The sequence below is a fragment of the Somniosus microcephalus genome, chromosome 22, assembly GCF_052327205.1.
Source record: "Somniosus microcephalus isolate GS21.2 chromosome 22, FLI_Smic_1.0, whole genome shotgun sequence".
Taxonomy (NCBI): Eukaryota; Metazoa; Chordata; class Chondrichthyes; order Squaliformes; family Somniosidae; genus Somniosus; species Somniosus microcephalus.
Window position 1 is genome coordinate 6985787 of NC_141008.1, and position 25343 is coordinate 7011129.

Sequence of the window (25343 nt, forward strand, 5' to 3'; positions counted from 1 at the left end):
GTGGAGCTCGGGAGGTCTGTGAGGGCCTAACTATTGCTTTGTTCAGTGAGCTCTTCGATTTGCTGCTGTTCCTTTCTCTATCAATTGTATTTACAGTCACAAAACTACTACTTGTTTCAACTGTTTAATTTGACTAAGAGCTTCATATATTCTATTTTACTATTGGGCAGATGACAATTTCATTTCTGGACCGTAGAAAGATAATACATTGTGAGATATATTAAAATAGAAATTGTTTTATTCAGTGAGTTCGTGTGGACGTTGTTTATCTATGTTGTATCCTCTCTCCCTCCGGTGAATTTTCTGGCCTACTCCTAAATACTCTCCTAGATGAGGGAGCTGAAGTGGCGAGGCCACTAAGCCAACAGGCAAACTGCCTGGAATACAGAAGGTGTTCCGCCTGAATCTGCGACTAACCCTCAAGTGCCTACATCGGTTTCAGGAGTGGTCTTTGCTGGAGACGCTCTGGGCTCATGGCTTTCTCACTCACTAGTGAGGAGCTGTGTCATGGCAAAAGATTGCTGAGTGAGTGTCAAGCTACTGCTCTGGTGCTTCTCCACGTGGGGTGTGGCTGGAGGACATTGTCTCACCATACCCACTGAAATTGAGCATGTTTCATCTTCCTGAATCGCTTCCTCATGATTATCTGTAACTATTCTTCAAGTAAGCTAAGTTAACATGCAGGTCCAGCAAGCAATTAGGAAGGCAAATGGCACTTTGAGCCTGCTCCACCATTCAATAAAATCATGGCTAATCTTTTACCTCCTCTCCACTTTCCCGCACTATCCCCATATCCCTTGATTCCCTTAATATCCAAAAATCTATCGATCTCTGTCTTGAATATACTTAGTGACTGAGCCTCCACAGCCCTCTGGGGTAGAGAATTCCAAAGATTCACCGCCCTCCGAGTGAAGAAATTTCGCCTCATCTCAGTCCTAAATGGCCGACCCCTTATCCTGAGACTGACCCCTGGTTCTAGACTCCCCAGCCAGGAGAAACATCCTCCCTGCATCTACCCTGTCAAGCCCTGTAAGAATTTTGTATGTTTCAATGAGATCACCTCTCATTCTTCTAAACTCTAGAGAATATAGGCCCAGTCTACTCAATCTCTCCTTATAGGACAATCCCCCCAGCCCAGGAATCAGTCTGGTGAACCTTCGTTGCACTCCCTCTATGGCAAGTATATCCTTCCTTAGGTAAGGAGACCAAAACTGTACACAATACTCCAGGTGTGGTCTCACCAGGGCCCTATATAATTGCAGTAAGACATCTTTACTCTTATACTCAAATCCTCTTGTAATAAAGGCCAACATACCATTTGCTTTCCTAATTGCTTGCTGTACCTGCATGTTAACTTTCAGTGATTTGTGTACAAGGACACCCAGGTCCGTCTGGACACCAACATTTCCCAATCTCTCACCATTTAAAAAATACACTGCTTTTCTATTTTTCCTACCAAAGTGGATAACTTCACATTTGCCATGTTCTTGCCCACTCACTTAGTCTATCTATGTCACCTTGAAGCCTCTTTGCAACCTCCTCACAACTTACATTCCCACCCAGCTTTGTATCATCAGCAAACTTGGATATATTACATTTGGTCCCCTCATCCAAATCATTGATGTTGATTGTGAATAGCTGAGGCCCAAGCACTGATCCTTGCAGTACCCCACTAGTTACAGCCTGCCAACCCGAAAATGACCCGTTTATTCCTACTCTCTGTTTTCTGTCCGTTAACCAATCCTCAATCCATGCTAGTTTATCACCCCCAATCCCATGAGCCCTAATTTTGTTTAATTACCTCTTGTGTGGCACCTTATCGAATGCCTTCTGAAAATCCAAATACACCACATCCACTGGGTCCCCCTTATCTATTCTGCTAGTTACAACCTCAAAAAATTCTAACGGATTTGTCAAACATTATTTCCCTTTCATAAATCCATGTTGACTCTGCCCAATCCTATTGTTATTTTCTAAGTGCCCTGTTACCACGTCCTTAATAATAGATTCCAGCATTTTCCCTACTACTGATGTCAGACTAACTGGTCTGTAGTTCCCCCTTTTCTCTCTCCCTCCTTTCTTAAATAGTGGGGTTACATTTGCTACCTTCCAATCCATGGGAATCGTTCTAGAATCTATGGAATTTTGGAAGATGACAACCAATGCATCCACTATCTCTATAGCCACCTCTTTCAAACCCTAGGATGTAGGCCATCAGTTCATGGGGATTTATCAGCTTTCAGTCCCATTAATTTCTCCAGTACTATTTTTTTACTAATACTAATTTCTTTCAGTTCCTCATTCTTGCTAGACCCTTGGTTCTCCACTATTTCCAGGAAGTTTTTTGCATCTTCCATGAAGGCAGATTATTGCAAGGAGGTTGGCGTATATGAGTAAGGAAGTCTTGCTGCAATTGTACAGGGCCCTGGTGAGACCACACCTGGAGTACTGTGCACTGTTTTGGTCTCTGTGTCTAAGGAAGGATATACTTGCCATACAGGGGGTGCAACGAAGGTTCACTAGATTCATTCCTGGGGTGGGAGGGCTGTTCTACGAGGAGAGATTAAGTAGACTAGGCCTATATCTGTACCAATCAGAATGGGTTGAGTCTTTGGAATTCTCTGCCCCAGAGGGCTGTGGATGCTGTGTCATTGAGTATATTCAAGGCTGAGATCGATACATTTTTGGGCACGAAGGGAATCAAGGGATATGGGGATCAGGCGGGAAAGTGGAGTTGAGATTGAAGATCAGCCATGATCTTATTGAATGGCAGAGAAAGCTTGAGAGGCCATAGGGCCTCCTCCTGCTCCTATTGCTTGTATTTTTGTGTTCCTATGGTCACGGCTGCTTCTTGGAGTTTGGGCTGCAAAGAATCCATAGGAAAGTCGAAGACCTGAATAGCCCATCTTGCTGGTCCCAGAAACTTGTACCTCCTCAATCACCCACTCCCTCAATCCAGTTTTCCCCCAAATGTTCCCACACTATCTGTCTCTCTGGGCTGTCTGTCCCACACAATCTTGCTCTGTGATTTTCCTGCCACTCTGCGGCCTGTATTATTGATGTTGCCATTGGTTTTGCGTCCTGCTTAAAGGTAGATTTAAGTACAACCATTTGCCCAACGTAATCATAACATCTACTACCATGTTTATGGAAGCAAGTGACTGCTCCACACAGCATCTGTGCTCTAACATCCTTTGTTAAACGGCATTAAGATCTGTTGCCCAGCCAACGCAAGAGGTGAGGACAGTCAACAGGTCAAACCTCAGACCTGTACCTGTCGCTCTGTCATCACTGGGCCCCTTTCATCACAGTTTCTGCCACTTCCTCAGCCATAGCAAGGAAAGAGTGAAAGAATTTGCATTAAAATAGCGCCTTTAATGACCTCAGGACATCCCAAGTGCTTTACAACCAACAACGTGCATATGAAGTATGGTCACTGTTGCAATGTAGGGAAATGCAGCACAGCAGGGTCCCACAAACAGCAATGAAATGGCCAAATCATCTGTTTTGGTGATGTTGGTTGAAGTATAAATATTGGCCAGGACACTGGGGAGAACTCCCCTGCTCTTCTTCGAATAGTACCATGGGATCTTTTACATCCACCTGAGGGGGCAGACGGGGCCTCGGTTTAATGTCTCGTGGAAACATAGGAAGAGGAGAAGCACATGCAACCCCTTGAGCCAGTTCCACCATTTAATTAGATCAAGCTGTATCTTAACTCCATCTACCAGCTTTAGTTCCATATCCCTTAATACCCTTGCCTAACAAAAATTAATCTCCGTTTTGAAATTTCTCAATTGACCTCCAGCCTCAACATCTTTTTGAGGGAGAGAGTTCCAGATTTCCACCACCCTTTGTGTGAAGTGCTTCCTGACATCACCCCTGAACGGCCTTGTTCTAATTTTAGGGTTCTGCCCCCTGATGCTGGACTCCCCCACCAGGGGAAATAGTCTCTCTCCAGCTATCCTATCAAATCCTTTAATCATCTTAAACACCTCAATTAGGTCACCCCTTAATCTTCAATACGCAAGGGAATACAAGCCTAGTCTAGTCTACACAACCTGTCCTCCTAATGTAACCGCATTAGCCCCGGTATCATTCTGTTGAATCTGTGCTGCACCTCCTCCAAGACCAATGTGTCCTTCCTGAGATACGGGGCCCAGAACTGAACCCCGTACTTGAGGTGGGCTCTAACCAGAGCTCTGAACAGCTGGAGCATCACTTCCACCCCTTGTATTCCAGCCCCTTGAGATAAAGGACAACATTCCATTAGCCTTTATGATTTTTTTTGTACCTGTCCACTAGCGTTTAGTGATTTCAGTACTAGGGCCCCTAAATCTCTCTGCTCCTCCAGTTCCTAGTTTGTTACCATTTAGATAATACTCTGATCTATCTTTCTAGGGTCCAGAGTGGATGACCTCACTTCCCCACTGAACTCCATCTGCCAGAGTTTTCCCCACTCACTTAATCTATCAATGTTCCTTTGCAACTTTCTGCTCCCATCTCCACTATTTACTGTGCCTCCTAACTTAGTGTCATCAGCAAAATTGGATATACAGCTCTCTATTCATTCAGCCAAGTCATTTATAAACATAGTGAAAAGCTGAGGCCACGGTACAGATCCCTGGGGGACACCACTAGTCACATCCTGACAATTGGAGTACATGCCCATTATTCCTACTCTCTGTCGCCTCCCTCCTAACCAACTCCCTACCCACATCAATAGGTTGCCTCCAATTTCATGCTCTTCCATCTTTCCTAAGTCTCTTGTGTGGAATGTTATTGAATGTCTTCCGGAAGTCCATATAAATAACATCCATGATAACTTCCTTATCTACGTCAGTGACCTCCTCAAAGTTCAAATAGGTTCGTTAGACATGACTTACCCTTTACAATCCACGCTGGCTCTTATCCAAAAGACAGCACCTCCTACAGTGTGGCACTCCCTAAGTAGATTATGTGCTCAAGTCTCTGGAGTGGGACTTGAACCCACGACCTTCTGACTCAGAGGCGAGAAGAGAAACATCAGTGCCCAATTGTCATGAAGTGTCTGTATCTGTGCTGGTGTTTAATGGAAGTGTGGGTGGTGATGATTGGTAGCGTGAGGTCCACCTGGCTCTTCCTGTTATATGAAGAGAGCAGATGGAGCATTATGGGTATGTAAGCATAGCTATGCATGTGGGTACTTTGCTGTCAGTTCATGCAGCCTTGTGCATGGTGCATATGGACATGTTGATGTGAGATATCATGAAGTATATGAGTAACGTGATACATACCCCTCCAAACTCTGCAGCCCAAGGCCTTTGAGAGGCTCCCTCCCAAACAAATCAACCAAGATCTGGTCATGTTCTGGGAGAAGGTCCAATTGTGCTGCACTCTGTGTCCTAGTTTGAGCAAATCTTGCCTTTAAACATAAGAAAAGTGTGGATTAAGGCACAGGTAGGCCGTGGAAATTCTACCCTACAGCACATTATCTTTGTCATCGTGGTATGTGGTATATAATTTGCATTAACTTGCTGTTTCTACTTGTATTACCTTCCTTACTACATCCTTGTTAACATTGTTTTACGTGAACAGTGTTTTTTGCCTCCTTAAGAGCTACAATGTTCCTCCATGTCCTGTATATATCCAGTACTTGCCCATAATATCTTTGCCTTACCTTTGTGCTCTTTTTCAAGTTGTGCAATGTTTTCGGGACCACTGATCAGCTGCTCCAAGTGGCAGTCGCCGTGTTCAGATGCTCTATTATGTCTCTTTATGCATCTTGCCCTCTGTAACTTGTTGAAGGAATGTGCTCCATGTCATTACACTCGGGCAGTTAGAGACCAGTCCGTACAACGGGCTTCAGGACCTTGCAGCTCAGCCACTTTGACAAAGTATTGTGGACTCGCCAGTCGGATTCACAAACCTTATCTCATTGATCCTGGTTTAAGCAGCTTATCCACTGATTGACAAGTGTTAAAGGGATATTCTTAAAGGTGCATCACTAAGTAGTATTGCTCCAACCCCCAATTCGGATATTGTGCACAATTGCCATTTGTTAGCAGATCATAAATAACAAACGAGAATAGGATTATTAACCCTTTCTCCATCAATGAAAGCAGCTATAAGCCACAGTGGTACTGCTTGCTGAGGCACTGACGGGCATCATCGTGGACTGGCAGGGGCAGGACAGGGGAAGCTCCAACCCCCCTCCGAGTCACCACACTCAGTTCTTGACTTGAGCCAAGAAATAGCAGAAGGAGATTGAGGGTCTGTGTGCCCCTGACTGATGAGAAGCTCCTTCTAAAAATAACGGAGCAGGCTGAAGGTCAACTTGTGAAAATGTGTAAATCATTGACAGGTTGTGTGATTAGGGGAGTGGGCAGAGAATGAGTTAAGTTGCTGTAACATTCTTCAGCAGGCTACTGAAAGCTGGGTGTGGGAGTCGCACCTCAACTCTCCAGTGGCACTCTTGCAGTTGGCCCACCATCGCCACATCGGCTTTGTATTGCTGAAGGGCCAGATTTGGCACAACAGGTACTGGCACAGATGGCGGAGGCTCTGTACCCTAAACGGAGTGTTAAATTCCATCCTGAGTGTCTTGCCCTCCTTCATAAGCGATAATGGAAATCACTACAAACTAATTACAACCAGGGTACCATAAGTTTCATTCATTTACTAAAGTGGCATCAGCACGTACCTCTCTCACAGCGAGCCTTAAAGGAAGGGGATGATTGTTAAACCGACATTTCGGGGACAGCATCAACAACTTGCATTCATATAGCGCCTTTAATTTAGTGAAACATCCCAAGGTGCTTCACAGGAGCGCAATCAGACTAAAATTGACACTGAGCCAAAGAAGGAGACATTGGTGGTCATGGAAAAGGACAGGGATGGGCCGGAAATAAAGGTTCTAAATTGGGGGAAGGCCGATTTTAATAGGATAAGGCAGGATCTGGCCAAAATGGACTGGGATCAGCGACTTGTAGGAAAATCCGCATCGGAGCAATGGGAGGCTTTCAGAAGGGAGATTGAGATCATACAATGGCAACATGTTCCCGTAAAGGTCAAGGGTGGTTCCAAAAACCACAGGGAACCTTGGATGTCAGGGGATATACGAGAATGGATTAGAAAAAAAAGGAGGGCTTTTGGCAGATACAAAAGGCTAAAGACGGAGTACAAAAAGTGCAGGGGGATACTTAAAAAAGAAATTAGGAGATCAAGGAGGGGCCATGAAATAACACTGGCGAGCAAAATAAAGTAAAACCCTAAGATGTTTTATAAGTATATTAAGGGTAAGAGGATAACTAGGGAAAAAATAGGGCCCATTAGGGACAAAAGTGGCAATCTGTGTGTGGAGCCGGAAGATGTAGGAGGGGTTCTAAATGAATTTTTTGCATCTGTTTTCACTATGGAGAAGGACGATGTAGACATAGAAATAGGGCGGGGGGACTGTGATATGCTCGAACATATTAACATCGAGAGGGAGGAGGTATTGGCGGTTTTAGCAGGCCTAAAAATGGATAAATCCCCAGGCCCGGACGAAATGTATCCCAGGCTGCTGTGTGAGGCAAAGGAAGAGATTGCGGGGGCTCTAACACATATATTCAGAACCTCTCTGGCCACAGGGGATGTGCCAGAGGACTGGAGAACCGCTAATGTAGTACCATTATTCAAGAAGGGGAGTAGGGAAAAACCGGGGAACTACAGGCCAGTGAGCCTAACATCAGTGGTAGGAAAATTATTGGAAAAAATTCTGAGGGACAAAATTAGTCTCCACTTGGAGAGGCAAGGATTAATCAGGGATAGTCAACATGGCTTTGTCAAGGAAAGATCATGTCTGACTAATTTGATTGAATTTTTTGAGGGGGTGACTAGGTGTGTGGATGAGGGTAACGCAGTGGATGTGGTATACATGGATTTCAGTAAGGCCTTCGATAAAGTCCCACACAGGAGAGACTGGTCAAGAAGGTAAGAGCCCATGGAATCCAGGGTGCCTTGGCACATTGGATACAAAACTGGCTTAGTGGCAGAAGGCAGAGGGTGATGGTCGAAGGTTGTTTTTGTGACTGGAAGCCTGTGGCCAGTGGGGTACCACAGGGATCGGTGCTGGGTCCCTTGCTGTTTGTGGTCTACATTAATGACTTGGATATGAATGTAAAAGGTATGATCAGTAAGTTCGCGGATGATACAAAAATTGGTAGGGTGGTAAATAGCGAGGAGGGTAGTCTCAGTCTGCAGGACGATATAGATGGGTTGGTCAGATGGGCGGAACAGTGGCAAATGGAATTTAACCCGGAAAAGTGCGAGGTGATGCACTTTGGGGGGACTAACAAGGCTAGGGAATACACAATGAATGGTAAGACCCTAGGCAAGACAGAGGGTCAGAGGGATCTGGGTGTGCAAGTACACAGATCCCTGAAGGCGGCGGAACAGGTGGATAAGGTGGTAAAAAAGGCATATGGGATACTTGCCTTCATTAGCCGAGGCATAGAATATAAGAGCAAGGAGGTTATGATGGAGCTGTATAAAACACTGGTTAGGCCACAGCTGGAATACTGTGTGCAGTTCTGGTCGCCACACTACAGGAAGGATGTGATCGCTTTGGAGAGGGTGCAGAGGAGATTCACCAGGATGTTACCAGGGCTGGAGCGCTTCAGCTATGAAGAGAGACTGGGCAGATTGGGTTTGTTTTCCTTGGAGCAGAGGAGGCTGAGGGGGGACATGATTGAGGTGTACAAAATTATGAGGGGCATAGATAGGATGGATACTAAGGAGCTTTTTCCCTTAGTAGAGGGGTCAATAACTAGGGGGCATAGATTCAAGGTAAAGGGCGGGAGGTTTAGAGGGGATTTGAGAAAGAACTTTTTCACCCAGAGGGTGGTTGGAGTCTGGAACTCACTGCCTGAAAGGGTTGTGGAGGCAGGAACCCTCACAACATTTAAGAAGCATTTGGATGAGCACTTGAAATGCCATAGCATACAAGGCTACGGACCAAATGCTGGAATATGGGATTAGATTAGACAGGGCTTGATGGCCGGCGCGGACACGATGGGCCGAAGGGCCTATATCCGTGCTGTATAACTCTATGACTCTATGACTCTATGACATTAGGAGGGGCTTGGTCACAGAGGTAGGTTTTAAAGGAGTGTATTGAAAGGAGGAGTGAGAGGTAGAGAGACGGAATAGTTTAGGGAGGGTATTCCAGAGCTGAGGGCCTTGGCAGCTGAAGGCACGGCCACCAATGGTGGACCGATGAAAATGGGTGGACGGTATGGGCGGCTATCATGATGCAATTAAGCTGATGCTGTGCTAACAGAGGTGGTAGGGCCATGCTGGGCAGTGCCTCACAAGCAATCAGAGAAGATATTTTGATTAAAACTAAACTCGCATTTTCCTCTAAAAGAAAAGAAATCCCTGAAGTAGTTCCAAAACCGCAAGGGTACTTTCAGAGCTTCCTACCTGGGAGGGGCCGTGTGACCAGGACGTAACTGCGGAGAGTGATGTCAGCAGAACCGCCAGACTCCAGGGGAATGGGGTGAGTGTGGAAGTGTCTGAGCATATCGAGGATGGTCTGAAACCAGAGATGCTGAACATGACACTGGCCAGTTTCATTCAGAGAGAGGCGCAGGTGCTAGATAAATTAGAAAGGAGTCGGTTACAGTTCCATAGAATTACATAGAAATGACAGCATGGAAACAGCGCATTCAGCCCAACCGTCCATGTTTATCCGCCACTCGAGCACTATCCTAATCCCATGTACACGCTCTGTTCCCATATCCCTTTATCCTCCTTTCATATCTAAACTATTTTTTAATTTTGACTTGGTCTGTTTCAATCACTAACTCTGGTGGTGAATTCCACAGCTTCACAACATTCTGTAAAAAATGTTGCTCCTGTTCTCCGTCCTATGTCTCCTGTATTTAATCTTGTGTCTCTGTCCCCCTGTCCTTAACCCATCAACCACTGGAAACAGTCTCTTTCTATCTACCCTGTCACATCCCTTCATAATTTTAAACACCTCTATCAGATCACCCAGTAACCTCCTCCGTTCACACAAACACTGAGCTAAGCCCGTGGAGCTCGTTCACTTGGTCACTGGTAGGAGTGCCAGGCCCTGCTGTGGGTGGCATATTGCTGGGTGCAGGCTAGCCTGGCTCTGCTGATCTCCTTGCCAGGTGTTCTTTCATTCCATGCAACAGCGAAATGGAGTGCTCGCTGGGGGACGAGAGGCTTCATTCCCTGAGCTCCCATGGACATTTATATTGTAAGAGTTCCCTTTTCATGTCCCCTCCTTTTTCAGCTCTTCCTGTTCTGCTGAAGTCCTGTAAATATTTCAATTGTTGCCAGCGTTCTGGCGAATTGGCAGAAATAAATACCCAGCTATCTTAGGATCCGTATAACATTAACCAGTTATGATAAAAATTCTCCAAAGAGACACAGTAAAAAAATTCCATAAAAACGCCCCAGAACAGAAATCAGAAGTAAACATAAGTCGGAAAGTAAAATTTTCCAAAATGCCTGAAACACCCTCTGCTCCCATAAGTGTTCCATTGCACTTGGAGCTGCCTTTAGCACCAGATGGGCAAAAGTAGTGCACAGTGCGATCCCACTATGGGCCAGAGCACCATAAGCTGACCAAATAGAAGAAAGGTCACTTTTATTTGCCTTATATTTGTGCGAGATCAGATATATTTATAACCCGTTCAACATCGGCTTCAGTCGGAAAGACTTGCCAGCCAGAGTCTGGTGTCTGGTTGTGCCTCACCATGATCGCGGCCATGTTAAGTTGCGTGGTTTCTGGCTTGTTCCGTGCTCTTGTCCCTTACCTTTGCTTTCCCCTGGAAGTTGAAGGTCAGCACGTACTCTCCTGGCCGGGTCTCACTTTGGCGAATCACGAACAAGCCGTGGCTCCTTGTCCCTCCAGCCAGCACCAGCTGGGCTGCTTTTATCCGCGACAGTGTCCCGTGGAACCAGGGGTAATTGGCGAGCAGAAGCTGAGCTTCCGTCTGATCCTCCTCATCTGCAGTTTAAAAAAGATCATCCAGTTTATCCCTGTATCGAACCTTGGTTAGACCACACTTAGAGCACGGTGTACGGTTAGAGCACGGTGTACGGTTACAGCACGGTGTACGGTTAGAGCACGATGTACGGTTAGAGCACGGTGTACGGTTACAGTACGGTGTACAGTTACAGTACGGTGTATAGTTACAGTACGGTATACAGTTCTGGTCGCCATATTATAGAAAGGATATAGAGGCACTGGAGAGGATGCAGAGAAGATTTACAAGGATGATACCGGAAATGCGAGGGTATACATATCAGGAAAGGATGAAAAGGCTGGGTCTCTTTGAAAATGAAGGCTGAGGGGTGACCTAATAGAGGTCTTTAAAATTATGAAAGGTTTTGATAGAGTGGATACAGAGAGAATGTTTCCACTTGTGGGGAAGAGCATAACTAGAGGCCATCAATATAAGATAGTCACCAAGAAATCAAATAGGGAATTCAGAAGAAACTTCTTTACCCAAAGAGTGGTGAGAATGTGTGGTGTATGTGCCTTTAAGAGCCCCAGGTGTGCGTAATGCCGGTAATTGCCACTTGGGCTATATAAGCCTGTGTATTGTGTATATCCTTTAGAAACCCCCCCCAGACTTGCTTAGTAAATACCTATGAACCAACTCCTGTCTTCAGTGTCTTTATCTACACACGGACACTACAGTGGCGACGAAGTGGAAACGGACTTACCTGCAATTCGGCAGCACCTCAAGGACATCGATTCCTCCAACGTCCAGAAGACTCAAGGAAGTAAGAGAAACTGTGGTTTCACCAGCTGGCCAAGCTGGTGACAGGTACTGCGCTAATCCTTCCTGGGCGTCAGGCTGGAGCTCCAGCGGCGGGCTCTACAGCTGAGACAGGCAGCGAAATCGGAGGCAAGCAATAACGGACTGGGAGGGTGCACTCGAGAGACGGCCGGCGCGGCAAGCAGGTCAGCGTTTAGACCTCCGTCGGGAACGAGTCTCCAACAGTGAATAAACGGAAACCACAGTAAAACAGCGTTCTTATCGGTAGCAGCGGTGGGAAAGCACGGGAAGCGCCATATCGTTGCGACAGAGAGAAAAAAAAAGCGCGGGGAAGCGCCATATCTTTTCTGAAATGCCTAAATCTGGTAATATTGAGGCTTTTGATGGCGAAATAGAAGATTGGACCACATACGTGGAAAGAGTAGAGGTTTATTGCACTGCAAATGGAATAACAGATGAAAAAAAAGCTTCAGTACTTCTGAACTTAATGGGCGCAAAGACATACGGGCTGTTACGAAATTTAATCACTCCAGCCAAACCAAAGGACAAGACTTTTAAAGAAATTGTTGATACCCTGCAGGAGCATTTAAACCCAACACCGCTGCTGATAGCGGAACGATTCAAGTTCTTCAAGAGAAATCAACACAAGAATGAAAGTAACGCTGATTACCTAACCGAATTAAGAAAGCTATCAAAGTACTGCCAATTCGGAGCAGGACTATCGGATTATCTTCGAGACAAATTTGTTTGCGGTCTCTTAAGTGAAGGAACACAAAAAAGACTGCTTTCTGAAAAAGATTTAACATTGGACAAAGCTTTCAGTATGGCTGTGTCATACGAAGCAGCAGCAAAAGGAGCTGCAGAAATACAACAAGAGACACAGGACTTGGGCACCCATAAAATGACACAGGAGTTCGGAAGATGTTATCGCTGCGGCAGATCCACCCATAACCAGAGGGACTGCTGGTTCAAGGGCAAAGCATGCAGGCAATGTGGTGAGATTGGACACATTGCACGGGTATGCCAATCTGGACAAAATAAATCCACTGACAGAAAACAAAAAATCAATAAAGAAAAGTACAGGAAGGTACAAATGATGACGGACAATAGCTCCGAAGACCAGAATAGCGATAGCGACTCCGGAAACAAGAGACTAAGCTGTCTCAAATTACATAATGTACTTGCCAAAGAGGATTACCAAACCATTTGGGTTACCCTCACAATAGCAGGGTCCCCAGTTAAAATGGAGCTAGATACAGGATCAGCTCTAACCGTAATAAATCGACGAGATTACGAGAGGCTATTTTCGCATATACCTCTAAAAGACACATCCATTATCTTAAAAACATATACGGGGCAGAAAGTCTACCCCAAAGGAAAAATAAGGGTGCCTGTGGTATACAACGGCAAAGAAATACAAAAGTTGTATTTATACATTCTACAAGATGGTGGTCCACCGTTGTTGGGGCGTGAATGGATAAGGAAGATACGTTTAGACTGGCACTCCATTCAGGCACTGACGGTGACCAGTAAGGAAAAAAACAATGATGACATCATACCTGAACGATTAAAAGACATCTTGGCCAACGCCAAAGAAGTGTTTCAAGAGAAACTAGGAACCTTGAAAGGCATCACCGCCTCAATAAAAGTGGAAGATACAGCAATTCCAAAAATTTTTAAGGCAAGACCGGTGCCATACGCAATACGTCCGGCAGTCGAGGCAGAGCTGAAGAATTTGGAAAAGGCAGGCGTATTATCCAAAATAGATTGGAGCGAATGGGCAACACCCATCGTTCCAGTCATGAAAAAAACATTGAAAAATAACTCTGAGGAACAGAAAAAAATTCGCATCTGTGGGGACTTTAAGGTGACAGTAAGCCTGGTCCTTCACACGGTACAGTATCCTCTTCCGAGGATAGAAGATATTTTCGCCTCACTATCCGGAGGGAAACGTTTCACAAAAATTGACTTGGCACAGGCATATCTACAGATGGAGGTTGAGGAGACCTCTAAAAAGTATCTCACAATAAACACACACAAAGGCCTGTACCAGTACAATCGACTGGTTTTTGGAATAGCATCAGCTCCAGCTATCTGGCAAAGAGCTATGGAGCAAGTCCTGCAAGGGATTCCGGGAACTCAATGCTACCTAGACGACATCCTTATAACAGGAGAAAACGACAACGAGCACCTTGCCAATTTGGAGCAGGTGCTCACTAGGCTGAAAGAACGGGGCCTACGAGCAAATCGCCCCAAGTGCGAATTTTTCCAAAATCAGATATCATATTGTGGCCACATAATTAATAAGGAAGGGTTGCATAAGTCACCTGAAAAAATTGAAGCAGTTATAAAAGCCCCAGCACCTGAAAATGTTTCACAATTGAGGTCATTCCTGGGATTAATAAATTACTATCATAAATTTTTACCGAACTTATCAACTATTCTACACCCTCTTAATGATCTTCTACAGACAGGAGTGATTTGGAAATGGAACGAAGACTGTAAACGTGCCTTCCATAAATGTAAAGACTTAATCACATCCGAGAAAATTTTGGCTCATTACAACCCATCACTACCAATCAGACTGGCGTGCGATGCATCCCCTTATGGCATAGGAGCGGTATTGTCCCATAGATTCCCTGATGGCTCGGAACGGCCAATAGCTTTTGCGTCACGCTCATTGAACTCAGCTGAGCGTAACTATGCCCAGATAGACAGGGAAGCACTCAGCCTGGTATGGGGAGTGAAGAAATTCAACCATTACCTACACAGACAAATATTTACCTTGCTGACTGACCATCAACCCCTCATCTCCATATTCAACCCTAAAAAAGGTGTCCCCATTATGACGGCACAAAGACTACAGAGGTGGTCCCTTTTTCTAGGGGCACACCAATACAACATTGAATACAAAGGGTCAAAACAGCATGGGAATGCTGACGGTTTATCACGCCTACCGCTGCCAACGATAGAAGAGGCACCTACAGTAGACCCAGTAGAGGTATTCCACTCTACCATAGTGGAATGTCTACCGGTGACAAATTCTGCCATTGAAAAGGAGACAAGAAATGACCCTACTCTCTCACGGGTCTACGATTTAACAGTGAAGGGATGGCCAGCACATGGCGAACCACTGTTGCCAGCATTCTCGCAAAGAAGAGAACAGCTGTCAGTGTGCCGAGGAACCTTGATGTGTGGATCCAGAGTGGTGATTCCACCCAAACTCCAGGATAAAGTGCTAAAGGAGCTTCACGAGGGGCATCTGGGTGGAGTGAAAATGAAGAACCTAGCTAGGGCGTTTGTATGGTGGCCAGGTATCGATGGAGACATCGAAGACATGACCAAGAGCTGCCTAGGATGCCAGAAGGTCCAAAATGCTCCGCCACAGGCCCCTCTACATCCATGGGAGTGGCCCTCATCTCCCTGGCAAAGGGTGCACATCGACTTTGCTGGTCCATTTATGGACTCAATGTTCTTAATCGCAGTTGATGCACACTCCAAGTGGCCGGAGGTAATAAAGATGTCCTCCACCACCACGGAAAAAACCATCACAGTATTAAGGACCATATTTGCCAGGAATGGGCTGCCGGAGCAGATATGTTCTGATAATGGACCGCAATTTGTGTCCGAAGAATTCAGAAAGTTCTTAAAGAACAATGGGGTAAAGCACTACACGTCCGCCCCATACCATCCCGCCACCAATGGATTGGCTGAAAGGTTTGTCCAGACCTTCAAGAAGGCCATAAAGGCCATGGGTAATGAAGACATAAAACTTCAGCACAAGGTGGATAACTTCTTATTTGCATATAGGAATGCAACGCATATGGTTACTAACCAAACTCCCGCCATGATGTTCTACAATAGAAACCTAAGATGCCGGCTGGATTTGGTCAAGCCCAACATCCGAAGGGACGTGGAGAACCAGCAGTTTCAGGGCATGAATGAAAGGCCAACTAGGGCCTTCCAGATAGGCCAACCGGTTTTGGCCCGGGACTACCATACCGAGAAATGGCAGCCTGGAACTATCTGCACACGATTAGGACCACTGATGTATACCGTGGACATCGGAGACAGCATAATAAGGCGCCATGCTGACCAAATCATCAAGTCATCCGAAAAGGGACAACCTACACCACCACTCTATACATCTAACGATGAAGTAGAGATACCCATATCTACCTCCGATCCGGTGATACTGGAGCCCGATGAACCCGACACTGGCCTTCAAGCCGAATCAGCCTTGCCAGAAGAACCTACTACACCACCAGAAACTACTACACCCCCGAGGCATTATCCGGACCGAGTCAGGAAGCCTCCTGAGAGACTAACTTATAATTAATTAATACAGCAATGTATATTATTTTGCATATAACATGTAATTAATAATTACTTAAAATATGATGTACTAGTTAGCTAGAAGGGGAGGAATTGTGGTGTATGTGCCTTTAAGAGCCCCAGGTGTGCGTAATGCCGGTAATTGCCACTTGGGCTATATAAGCCTGTGTATTGTGTATATCCTTTAGAAACCCCCCCCAGACTTGCTTAGTAAATACCTATGAACCAACTCCTGTCTTCAGTGTCTTTATCTACACACGGACACTACAGAATGTGGAACTCGCTGCCACAGGGAGTGGTTGAGGCGAACAGTATAGATGCATTTAAGGAGAGGCTGGACAAGCATATGAAGGAGAAGGGAATAGAGGGTTATGTTGATAGAGTTAGATGAGGAAAGATGGGAGGGGGCTCGAGTGGAGCATAAACGCCAGCATGGACTGGTTGGGCCGATTGGCCGTATATCCGATGTAATCCTAGTTTCTACAAAAGCTAACTGTTTGCGAACGTCATGTCCACAGGCAGCGGAGGTCCACACTGCCCTCCAACTCCATGTACCACAGCTCAGCCACTAGGAGGCAATGCTTGAAGTCAATCTGTGTCTTGCCTATGGAGCTTTGCAGAAGATTTGACCTCCAATATGGATCAGATGGCCACTTGGCCAGGGTGAGCTCATCCACCCCGGAAGACCCTACACTTCCCCCATCAAGGCATCTAATAGTTTCTCAAATGGCTCTAGGGTGTTTCCTCTACAACCCTACCCAGAAGACCATTTCCGTGTGGCGATACTCTGTATGAGAAAGAGACCTTCGCCTTTTACTAGTTTCACTTTAATGTCACCTTGTCCTACGTTCACACACTAGAGTTGCCAAAGCCTTCCGGGTTGCCCAGGAGTCTCCTGGAATGAAGCACGGATCTCCGAGGCTCTGCTGCTCGCAGCCAGGGACAGGTTCACGCTTTATAATTCCAGCCAGAGCAGCTCCTCCCCCCCCCCACCCTCCACAACATCACAGTCTGCTGCCGCAGAGAAGCCTCCGACTTGGTCATGTTACACCTCCACACCACCGGGGGCTCAGGGAGAGGGAGAGAGACTGGGGAATGGGGGCTCTGGGAGAGAGGGAGACGGGAATGGGGGCTCGGGGAGAGAGGGAGAGACTGGGGAATGGGGCTCGGGGAGAGAGGGAGACGGGAATGGGGGCTCAGGGAGAGAGAGACTGGGGAATGGGGGCTCGGGGAGAGAGACTGGGAAATGGGGGCTCAGGGAGAGACTGGGGAGAGAGGGAGAGACTGGGGAATGTGGGCTCGGGGAGAGAGAGAGACTGGGGAATGGTGGCTCAGGGAGAGAGAGACTGGGGAATGGGGGCTCGGGGGGAGAGACTGGGGAATGGGGGCTTGGGCAGAGAGAGAGAGACTGGGGAATGGGGGCTCGGGGGGGAGAGAGAGACTGGGGAATGGGGGCTCGGGGAAAGGGAGAGAGAGAGAGAGAGACTGGGGAATGGGGGCTCGGGGGGAGAGACTGGGGAATGGGGGCTTGGGCAGAGAGAGAGAGACTGGGGAATGGGGGCTCGGGGGGGAGAGAGAGAGAGAGACTGGGGAATGGGGGCTCGGCGAAAGAGAGAGAGAGAGACTGGGGAATGGGGGCTCGGGGGGAGAGAGAGACTGGGGAATGGGAGCTCGGGGGAGAGAGAGACTGGGGAAACATAGAAACATAGAAGATAGGAGCAGGAGTAGGCCATTCGGCCCTTCGAGCCTGCTCCGCCATTCAATGAGATCATGGCTGATCATCTAAATTCAGTACCCTGTCCCTGCCTTCTCCCCATATCCCTTGATCCCTTTAGCCTCAATAAATATACTCAATTCTTTCTTGAATATATTTAATGAACTGGCCTCCACCGCCCCCTGTGGCAGAGAATTCCACAGGTTCACCACTCTCTGGGTGAAGAAATTCCTCCTCATTTCAGTCCTAAATGGCTTACCCCTTATCCTTAGACTATGACCCCTGGTTCTGGACTCCCCGGACATCAGAAACATCCTTCCTGCATCTAGTCTGTCCAGAACTGACAGAATTTTATAGGTTTCGATGAGATCCCCTCTCAATCTTCTAAACTCCAGTGAGTATAAGCCCAATCGGCACAATCTCTCCTCATACGTCATTCCTGCCATCCCAGGTATCAGCCTGGTGAATCTTCGCTGCACTCCCTCCATGGCAAGAACGTCCTTCCTCAGGTAAGGTGACCAAAACTGCACACAAAACTCAAGGTGCGGTCTCACCAAGACCCTGTACAACTGCAGCAAGACATCCTTGTTCGTGTACTCAAACCCTCTCGCTACGAAGGCCAACATACCATTTGCCTTCTTAACCGCCTGCTGCACCTGCATGCTTACCTTCAGCGACTGGTGCACAATAACACCCAGGTCTCTCTGCACTTCCCCGTCTCCCAATCTATTGCCATTCAAATAATAATCTGCCTTCCTGTTTTTGCCACCAAAGTGGATAACCTCACATTTATCCACATTATAGTGCATTTGCCATGTTTCTGCCCAATCACCCAACCTGTCCAAATCATACTGGAGTTTCACGACATCCTTCTCACAGCTTACCCTCCCACCCAGCTTTGTCGTCTGCAAATTTGGAGATATTACATCCAATTCCCTCGTCCAGATCATTAATATATATTGTGAACAGCTGGGGTCCTAGGACCGATCCTTGCGGTACTCGACTAGTCACTGCCTGCCACTCGGAAAACGACCCGTTTATTCCAACTCTTTGCTTTCTGTCCGCCAACCAGTTCTCTATCCAAGTCAATACCTTGCCCCCAATCCCATGTGCCTTAATTTTGCACGCTAATCTCTTATGTGGGACCTTATCGAAAGCCTTCTGAAAGTCCAAATATACCACATCCACTCGTTCTCCCTTATCTATTTTACCAGTTACATCCTCAAAAAATTCCAGTAGATTAGTCAAGCATGATTTACCTTTTCTAAATCCATGTTGACTTTGTCCAATCCTGTCACTGCTTTCCAAGTGCTCTGCTATTACATCTTTTATAATAGACTCTAGCATTTTCCCCACTACCGATGTCAGGCTTACCGGTCTATAATTCCCCGCTTTTTCTCTACCACCTTTTTTGAATAGTGGGGTAACATTAGCTACCCTCCAATCCATGGGTACCGTTCCAGAGTCTATCGAGTTCTGGAAGATGACCAGCAATGCATCTACTATCTCGAGGGCTTCCTCCTTAAGTACCCTGGGATGTAGACCATCAGGCCCTGGGGATTTATCGGCCTTCAGTCCCATCAATTTTCCTAACACCATTTCCCTACAAATACTGATTTCTTTCAGTTCCACCCTTTCATCAGACCCTATGTTCCCCGGCATCTCTGGGAGGTTATTTGTGTCCTCCTTTGTGAAGACAGAACCAAAGTGTGTATTTAGTTGGACTGCCATTTCCTTGTTTCCCATTATAAATTCCCCTGATTCTGACTGTAAGGGACGTACGCTTGACTTCACCAATCTTTTTCTCTTCACATATCTATAAATGCTTTTACAGTCAGTTTTTATGTTCTCTGCAAGCTTACTCTCATATTCTATTTTCCCTTTCTTAATTAATCCCTTTGTCCTCCTTTGTTGACTCCTAAACTGCTCCCAATCCTCAGGATTATTGCTTTTTCTAGCCAATTTATATGTCCTCTCCTTGGATCTTATGCTATCCCTAATTTCCCTTGTTAGCCACGGTTGAGTCACCTTTTTTGTTTTATTTTTATGCCAAACTGGGATGAACAAATTCTGTAGCTCATCCATTCGGTCTTTGAATGTTTGCCATTGCCTATCCACCGTCAACCCTTTGAGTGACATTCCCCAATCAATCCTACCCAACTCGCTCCTCAGACCATCGTAGTTTCCTTTATTTAAATTGAGGACCCTTGTCTCTGAGTCAACTGCTTCATTCTCCATCTTAATGAAGAATTCGATCATATTATGATCGCTCCGACCCAAGGGGCCTCGTACAACAAGATTGCTAATTAATCCTTTCTCATTACATAATACCCAGTCTAAGATGGCCTGATCTCTGGTTGATTCCTCGAAATATTGGTCCAGGAAACCATCCCATAAACACTCCAGGAATTCCTCCTCCACAGTATTGTTACTAATTTGGTTGGCCCAATCTATATGTAGATTAAAGTCACCCATGATGACTGCTGTGCCCTTATTGCACGCTTCTTTAATTTCCCTTTTAATGCCATCCCCAACCTGCACCTTACTGTTTGGAGGTCTATATACCACTCCCACTAATGCTTTTTTCCCCTTAGTATTTCTCAATTCTACCCATACAGATTCCACATCATCAGAGCTAATATCCTTCCTTACAATTGTATTAATCCCTTCTTTAACCAGTAATGCTACCCCACCTCCCTTTCCTTTTTGCCTATCTTTCCTGAATATCGAATACCCCTGGAAGTTGAGTTCCCACTCCTGGCCATCCTTGAGCCACGTTTCCGTAATCCCAACCAAATCATATTCGTTTACCTCTATTTGCGCAGCCAATTCATCCACCTTATTACAAATGCTCCTCGCGTTAAGACACAAAGCCTTCAGGCTTGTTTTTCTAACGCTCTTAGACCTATTAGAATTATTATTTACTGTGGCCATGTTTGATTTAAACCGTTGATTTCTCTGACTGCCACTTTTGTTTTTCTCCTTCCTAACTTTTGCTTTTATCCCTGTTTTCCTTTCCTCTGTCTCCCTGCTCAGGTTCCCAACCCCCTGCCATTTTAGTTTAAACACCCCCGAACAGTGCTAGCAAACCTCCCCGCAAGGATATTTGTCCCGCTCTGGTTCAGGTGCAACCCGTCCGATTTGTACAAGTCCCACCTTCCCCAGAAGCAGGCCCAGTGATCCAGGAAACTAAAGCCCTTTCTCCTGCACCAACTCTTTAGCCACGCATTCATCTGCTCTATCCTCCTATTCCTATACTCACTAGCATGTGGCACCGGGAGTAATCCAGAGATTACAACCTTTGAGGTCCTACTCTTTAATCTGCTACCTAGCTCCCTAAATTCTTGCAGCAGGACCTCATCCCTCTTCCTACCTATGTCGTTGGTCCCAATGTGAACCACGACCTCTGCCTGTTCACCCTCCCCCTTCAGAATGTCCTGCAGCTGTTCAGTGACATCCTTGACACTGGCACCAGGGAGGTAACAAACCATCCTGGAGTCACATCTATGGCCACAGAATCGCCTATCTGTTCCCCTTACGATAGAATCCCCGACCACTATTGCTCTCCCACGCTTTTTCCTCCCTTCCTGAGCAGCAGAAGCACCCCTGGTGCCAGGAAGTTGGCTGCTGCTGCCTTCCCCTGGTGAGTCATCCCCCTCAACAGTATCCAAATTGGTATACCTGTTTGAAGGGGGATGGCCACAGGGGTCCCCTGTACTTCTAGTGCTCCGCCTGGTGGTCACCCATTTCCCTTCTGCCTGTGCAGCCCTACCCTGCAGTGTGACCAACTCATCAAACGTGTAATCCACGACCCTCTCAGCATCATGAATGCTCCACAACCCATCCATCCGCAATTCCAGCGCCTCAATACGGCCCGTTAGTAGCTGCAGCTGGATGCATTTCTGGCACATGTGGTCGTCAGGGACACTGGCAGCGTCCCTGAATTCCCACATAGAGCAAGAGGAGCATAACACGGGGCTGGGCTCTCCTGGCATGACTTACCCCTTAAATTAATTCAATACCACCAGTTAAAGATATACTCTAGGGCGCTTATTTACCAACTGTCCCCACTATACCACAGAGACCCAAGAAAATATAAACTGCAGAATTTAAGCTTGTAATGAAAAGGAGAAAGAAATACTCACCAACCAATCACTTACCTGCTTCCTGGTGACGTCACACTTGGATTACTTTTGACCTCTCTCCCGGAACCTGGATTGGTAAGCCGCCTCTGGTGCTCCCTCACAGGTCCGCCGACTCTCCGCTCTCTCGGGGCTCTGGGCCTCGCTGCTCGCCGCCTCTGGTGCTCTTTATGTGCCGCCTCTGGTGCTCCCTCGCAGGTCTGCAGACTCTGCTCTCTCGAGGCTCTGGGCCTCCTCTCTGGGGGCTCGGGGAGAGAGAGACTGGGGAATGGGGGCTCGGGGAGAGAGAGAGAGAGACTGGGGAAAGGGGGCTCGAGGAGAGAGAGAGACTGGGGAATGGGGGCTCGGGGAGAGAGAGACTGGGGAATGGGGGCTCAGGGGGAGAGAGAGACTGGGGAATGGGGGCTCGGGGGAGAGAGAGACTGGGGAATGGGGGCTCGGGGACAGAGAGAGAGAGACTGGGGAAAGGGGGCTCGGGGAGAGAGAGACTGGGGAATGGGGGCTCGGGGGGAGAGAGAGACTGGGGAATGGGGGCTCGGGGGGAGAGGGAGAGACTGGGGAATGGGGGCTCGGGGAGAGAGAGAGAGACTGGGGAATGGGGGCTTGGGGAGAGACTGGGGAATGGGGGTTCGGGGGAGAGAGATAGACTGGGGAATGGGGGCTTGGGGACAGAGGAAGACTGGGGAATGGGGGCTCGGGGAGAGAGAGAGATTGGGGCATGGGGGCTCGGAGAGAGAGGGAGACTGGGGAATGGGGGCTCGGGGAGAGAGAGACTGGGGCATGGGGGCTCGGAGAGAGAGTGAGACTGGGGAATGGGGGCTCGGGGAGAGAGGGAGAGACTGGGGAATGGGGGTTCGGGGGAGAGAGAGAGAGACTGGGGAATGGGGGCTCGGGGAGAGAGGGAGACTGGGGAATGGGGGCTCGGGGAGACAGAGTGACTGGGGAATGGGGGCTCGGGGAGAGACTGGGGAATGGTGGCTGGGGGAGAGAGAGAGACTGGGGAATGAGTGCTCGGGGAGAGAGAGAGAGACTGGGGAATGGGGGCTCGGAGAGAGAGGGAGAGACTGGGGAATGGGGGCTCGGGGAGAGAGGGAGAGACTGGGGAATGGGGGCTCGGGGAGAGAGAGACAGGGCATGGGGGAGAGAGGGAGAGACTGGGGAATGGGGGCTCGGGGAGAGAGAAAGAGAGACTGGGGAATGGGGGCTGTTGGGGAGAGAGACAGAGACTGGGGAATGGGGGCTGGGGGGGGAGAGAGAGAGAGACTGGGGAATGGGGGCTCGGGGGAGAGAGAGAGAGACTGGGGAATGGGGGCTCGGGGAGAGAGAGAGAGAGACTGGGGAATGGGGGCTCGGGGGGAGAGAGAGAGACTGGGGAATGGGGGCTGGGGGAGAGAGAGAGAGACTGGGGAATGGGGGCTCGGGGGGAGAGAGATTGGGGAATGGGGGCTCGGGGGGAGAGAGAGAGACTGAGGAATGGGGGCTGGGGGAGAGAGAGACTGGGGAATGGGGGCTCGGGGGGAGAGAGAGAGACTGGGGAATGGGGGCTGGGGGAGAGAGAGAGACTGGGGAATGGGGGCTCGGGGAGAGAGAGAGAGAGAGACTGGGGAATGGGGGCTGGGGGAGAGAGAGAGAGACTGGGGAATGGGGGCTCGGCGGGGGGGGAGAGAGAGACACTGGGGAATGGGGGCTCGGGGAAAGCGAAAGAAAACAAGTAACCGGGCATGATTTCAGGACTTGGCACTTAAATAGCTCAGACTTGTTTGAACATCCCTCTCATGGTGTGTCACCTGAACCCATCACCTCGGTGTCTACCTTGTAATCTGTACACCCATCCCTCCCCTGCCACCCACTCCAAGTATTGAAGCAGTATTGCAAATTTCCCTGGTCACACTGAGTTAATCGTTTGCACTTGTTATGTGGACAATTATTAAATCATTGAACGAACTTGCACAACACTGCTTCCACCTGACATAGATGTTGGGCTCCTTGTATATGCTGTACTAGGACCCCGCTGCCAAATTCAGCATAAACAAGGTGGAGCATGGGCTGCACATTCCCTGCTTGGTTATACTGGGTGTACGTCGAGCGACCCAGCGGATCACAGGAGGTCGCAGAGAAAAGAGAAGGATTCTACTTAACATTACTATTGAGCTAGGAGGAGCAGAACTACCGTGGGCCGCAACCAGACCCACCCCCACCCCACCCCCGTCATAAGAACATAAGAAATAGGAGCAGGAATAGGCCACTTGGCCCCTCGAGCCTGCTCCGCCATTCAATAAGATCATGGCTGGTCTTGGGCTCAAAGCCACTTCCCCGCCCGCTCCCCATAACCCTTCACCCCCTTATCTTGCAAAAATCTGTCTATCTCCACCTTAAATGTATTTAATGACCCAGCCTCCACAGCTCTCTGGGGCAGATTCTTTCCACAGATTTACGACCCTCTGAGAGAAGAAATTCCTCCTCATCTCAGTTCTAAAAGGGCGACCCTTTATTCCAAAATTGTGCCCCCGCGTTCTAGATTTACCCACGAGGGGAAGCATCCTCTCTGCATCTACCCTGTCGAGCCCCCTCAGTATCTTATATGTTTCAATAAGATCCCCTCTCATTCTTCTAAATTCCAATCTTATTGAAACATATAAATAGTTGAGGCCCCAGCACCGATCCCTGTGGCACCCCACTAGTTACCGTTTGCCAACTGGAAAATGACCCATTTATCCCGACTCTCTGCTTTCTGTTAGTTAGCTAATTCTCTATCCATGCTAATATATTACCCTAACCCTGTGAGCTCTTATCTTATGCAGTAACCTTTTATGTGGCACCTTATCGAATGCCTTCTGGAAATCCAAATACACCACATCCACTGGCTCACCCTTGTCCACCCTGCTTGTTACATCCTCAAAGAACTCCAGCAAATTTGTTAAACATGATTTCCCTTTCAAAAAACCATGCTGACTCTGCCAGTCTGGGCTTGTCTCTCCCACCCCTCCCCCCGCCAGTCTGGGCTTGTCAAGCGTAGGTCCCTTGCAGTCAGAATCAGGGGAATTTATAATGGGGAACAAAGAAATGGCTAACCAATAAAATACATACTTTGGTTCTGTCTTCACAAAGGAGGACACAAATAACCTCCCAGAGATGTCGGGGAACATAGAGTCTAATGAGAGGGAGGAACTGAATGAAATCAGTATTTGTAAGGAAATGGTGTTAGGGAAATTGACGGGATTGAAGGCCAATAAATCACCAGGGCCTGATAATCTACAGCCTAGGGTACTTAAGGAAGTGGCCCTAGAAATAGTAGATGCATTGCTGGTCATCTTCCAAAATTATATAGACTCTGGAACAGTTCCCATGGATTGGAGGGTAGCTAATGTA

At 47.6% G+C, this 25343-nt stretch overlaps 1 protein-coding gene across 4 annotated transcripts in view; it reads right to left on the minus strand.

Annotated features, from left to right (window-relative positions):
- The window catches only part of sh2b2 (SH2B adaptor protein 2), a 249364-nt gene that overhangs the window by 35513 nt on the left and 188508 nt on the right, over nucleotides 1–25343 (minus strand). For 3 of the 4 annotated variants that reach the window (XM_085964144.1, XM_085964142.1, XM_085964143.1), the window contains 2 exons: nucleotides 10812–11005; nucleotides 9445–9616 (listed from right to left, as the gene is read on the minus strand). In XM_085964144.1, coding sequence (XP_085820270.1) covers nucleotides 9445–9616; nucleotides 10812–11005 — 366 coding nt within the window. Of the gene's footprint in view, nucleotides 1–5276; nucleotides 5405–9444; nucleotides 9617–10811; nucleotides 11006–25343 lie in introns of all 4 variants that reach the window. The other variant, XR_015073195.1, reaches the window with a different exon arrangement.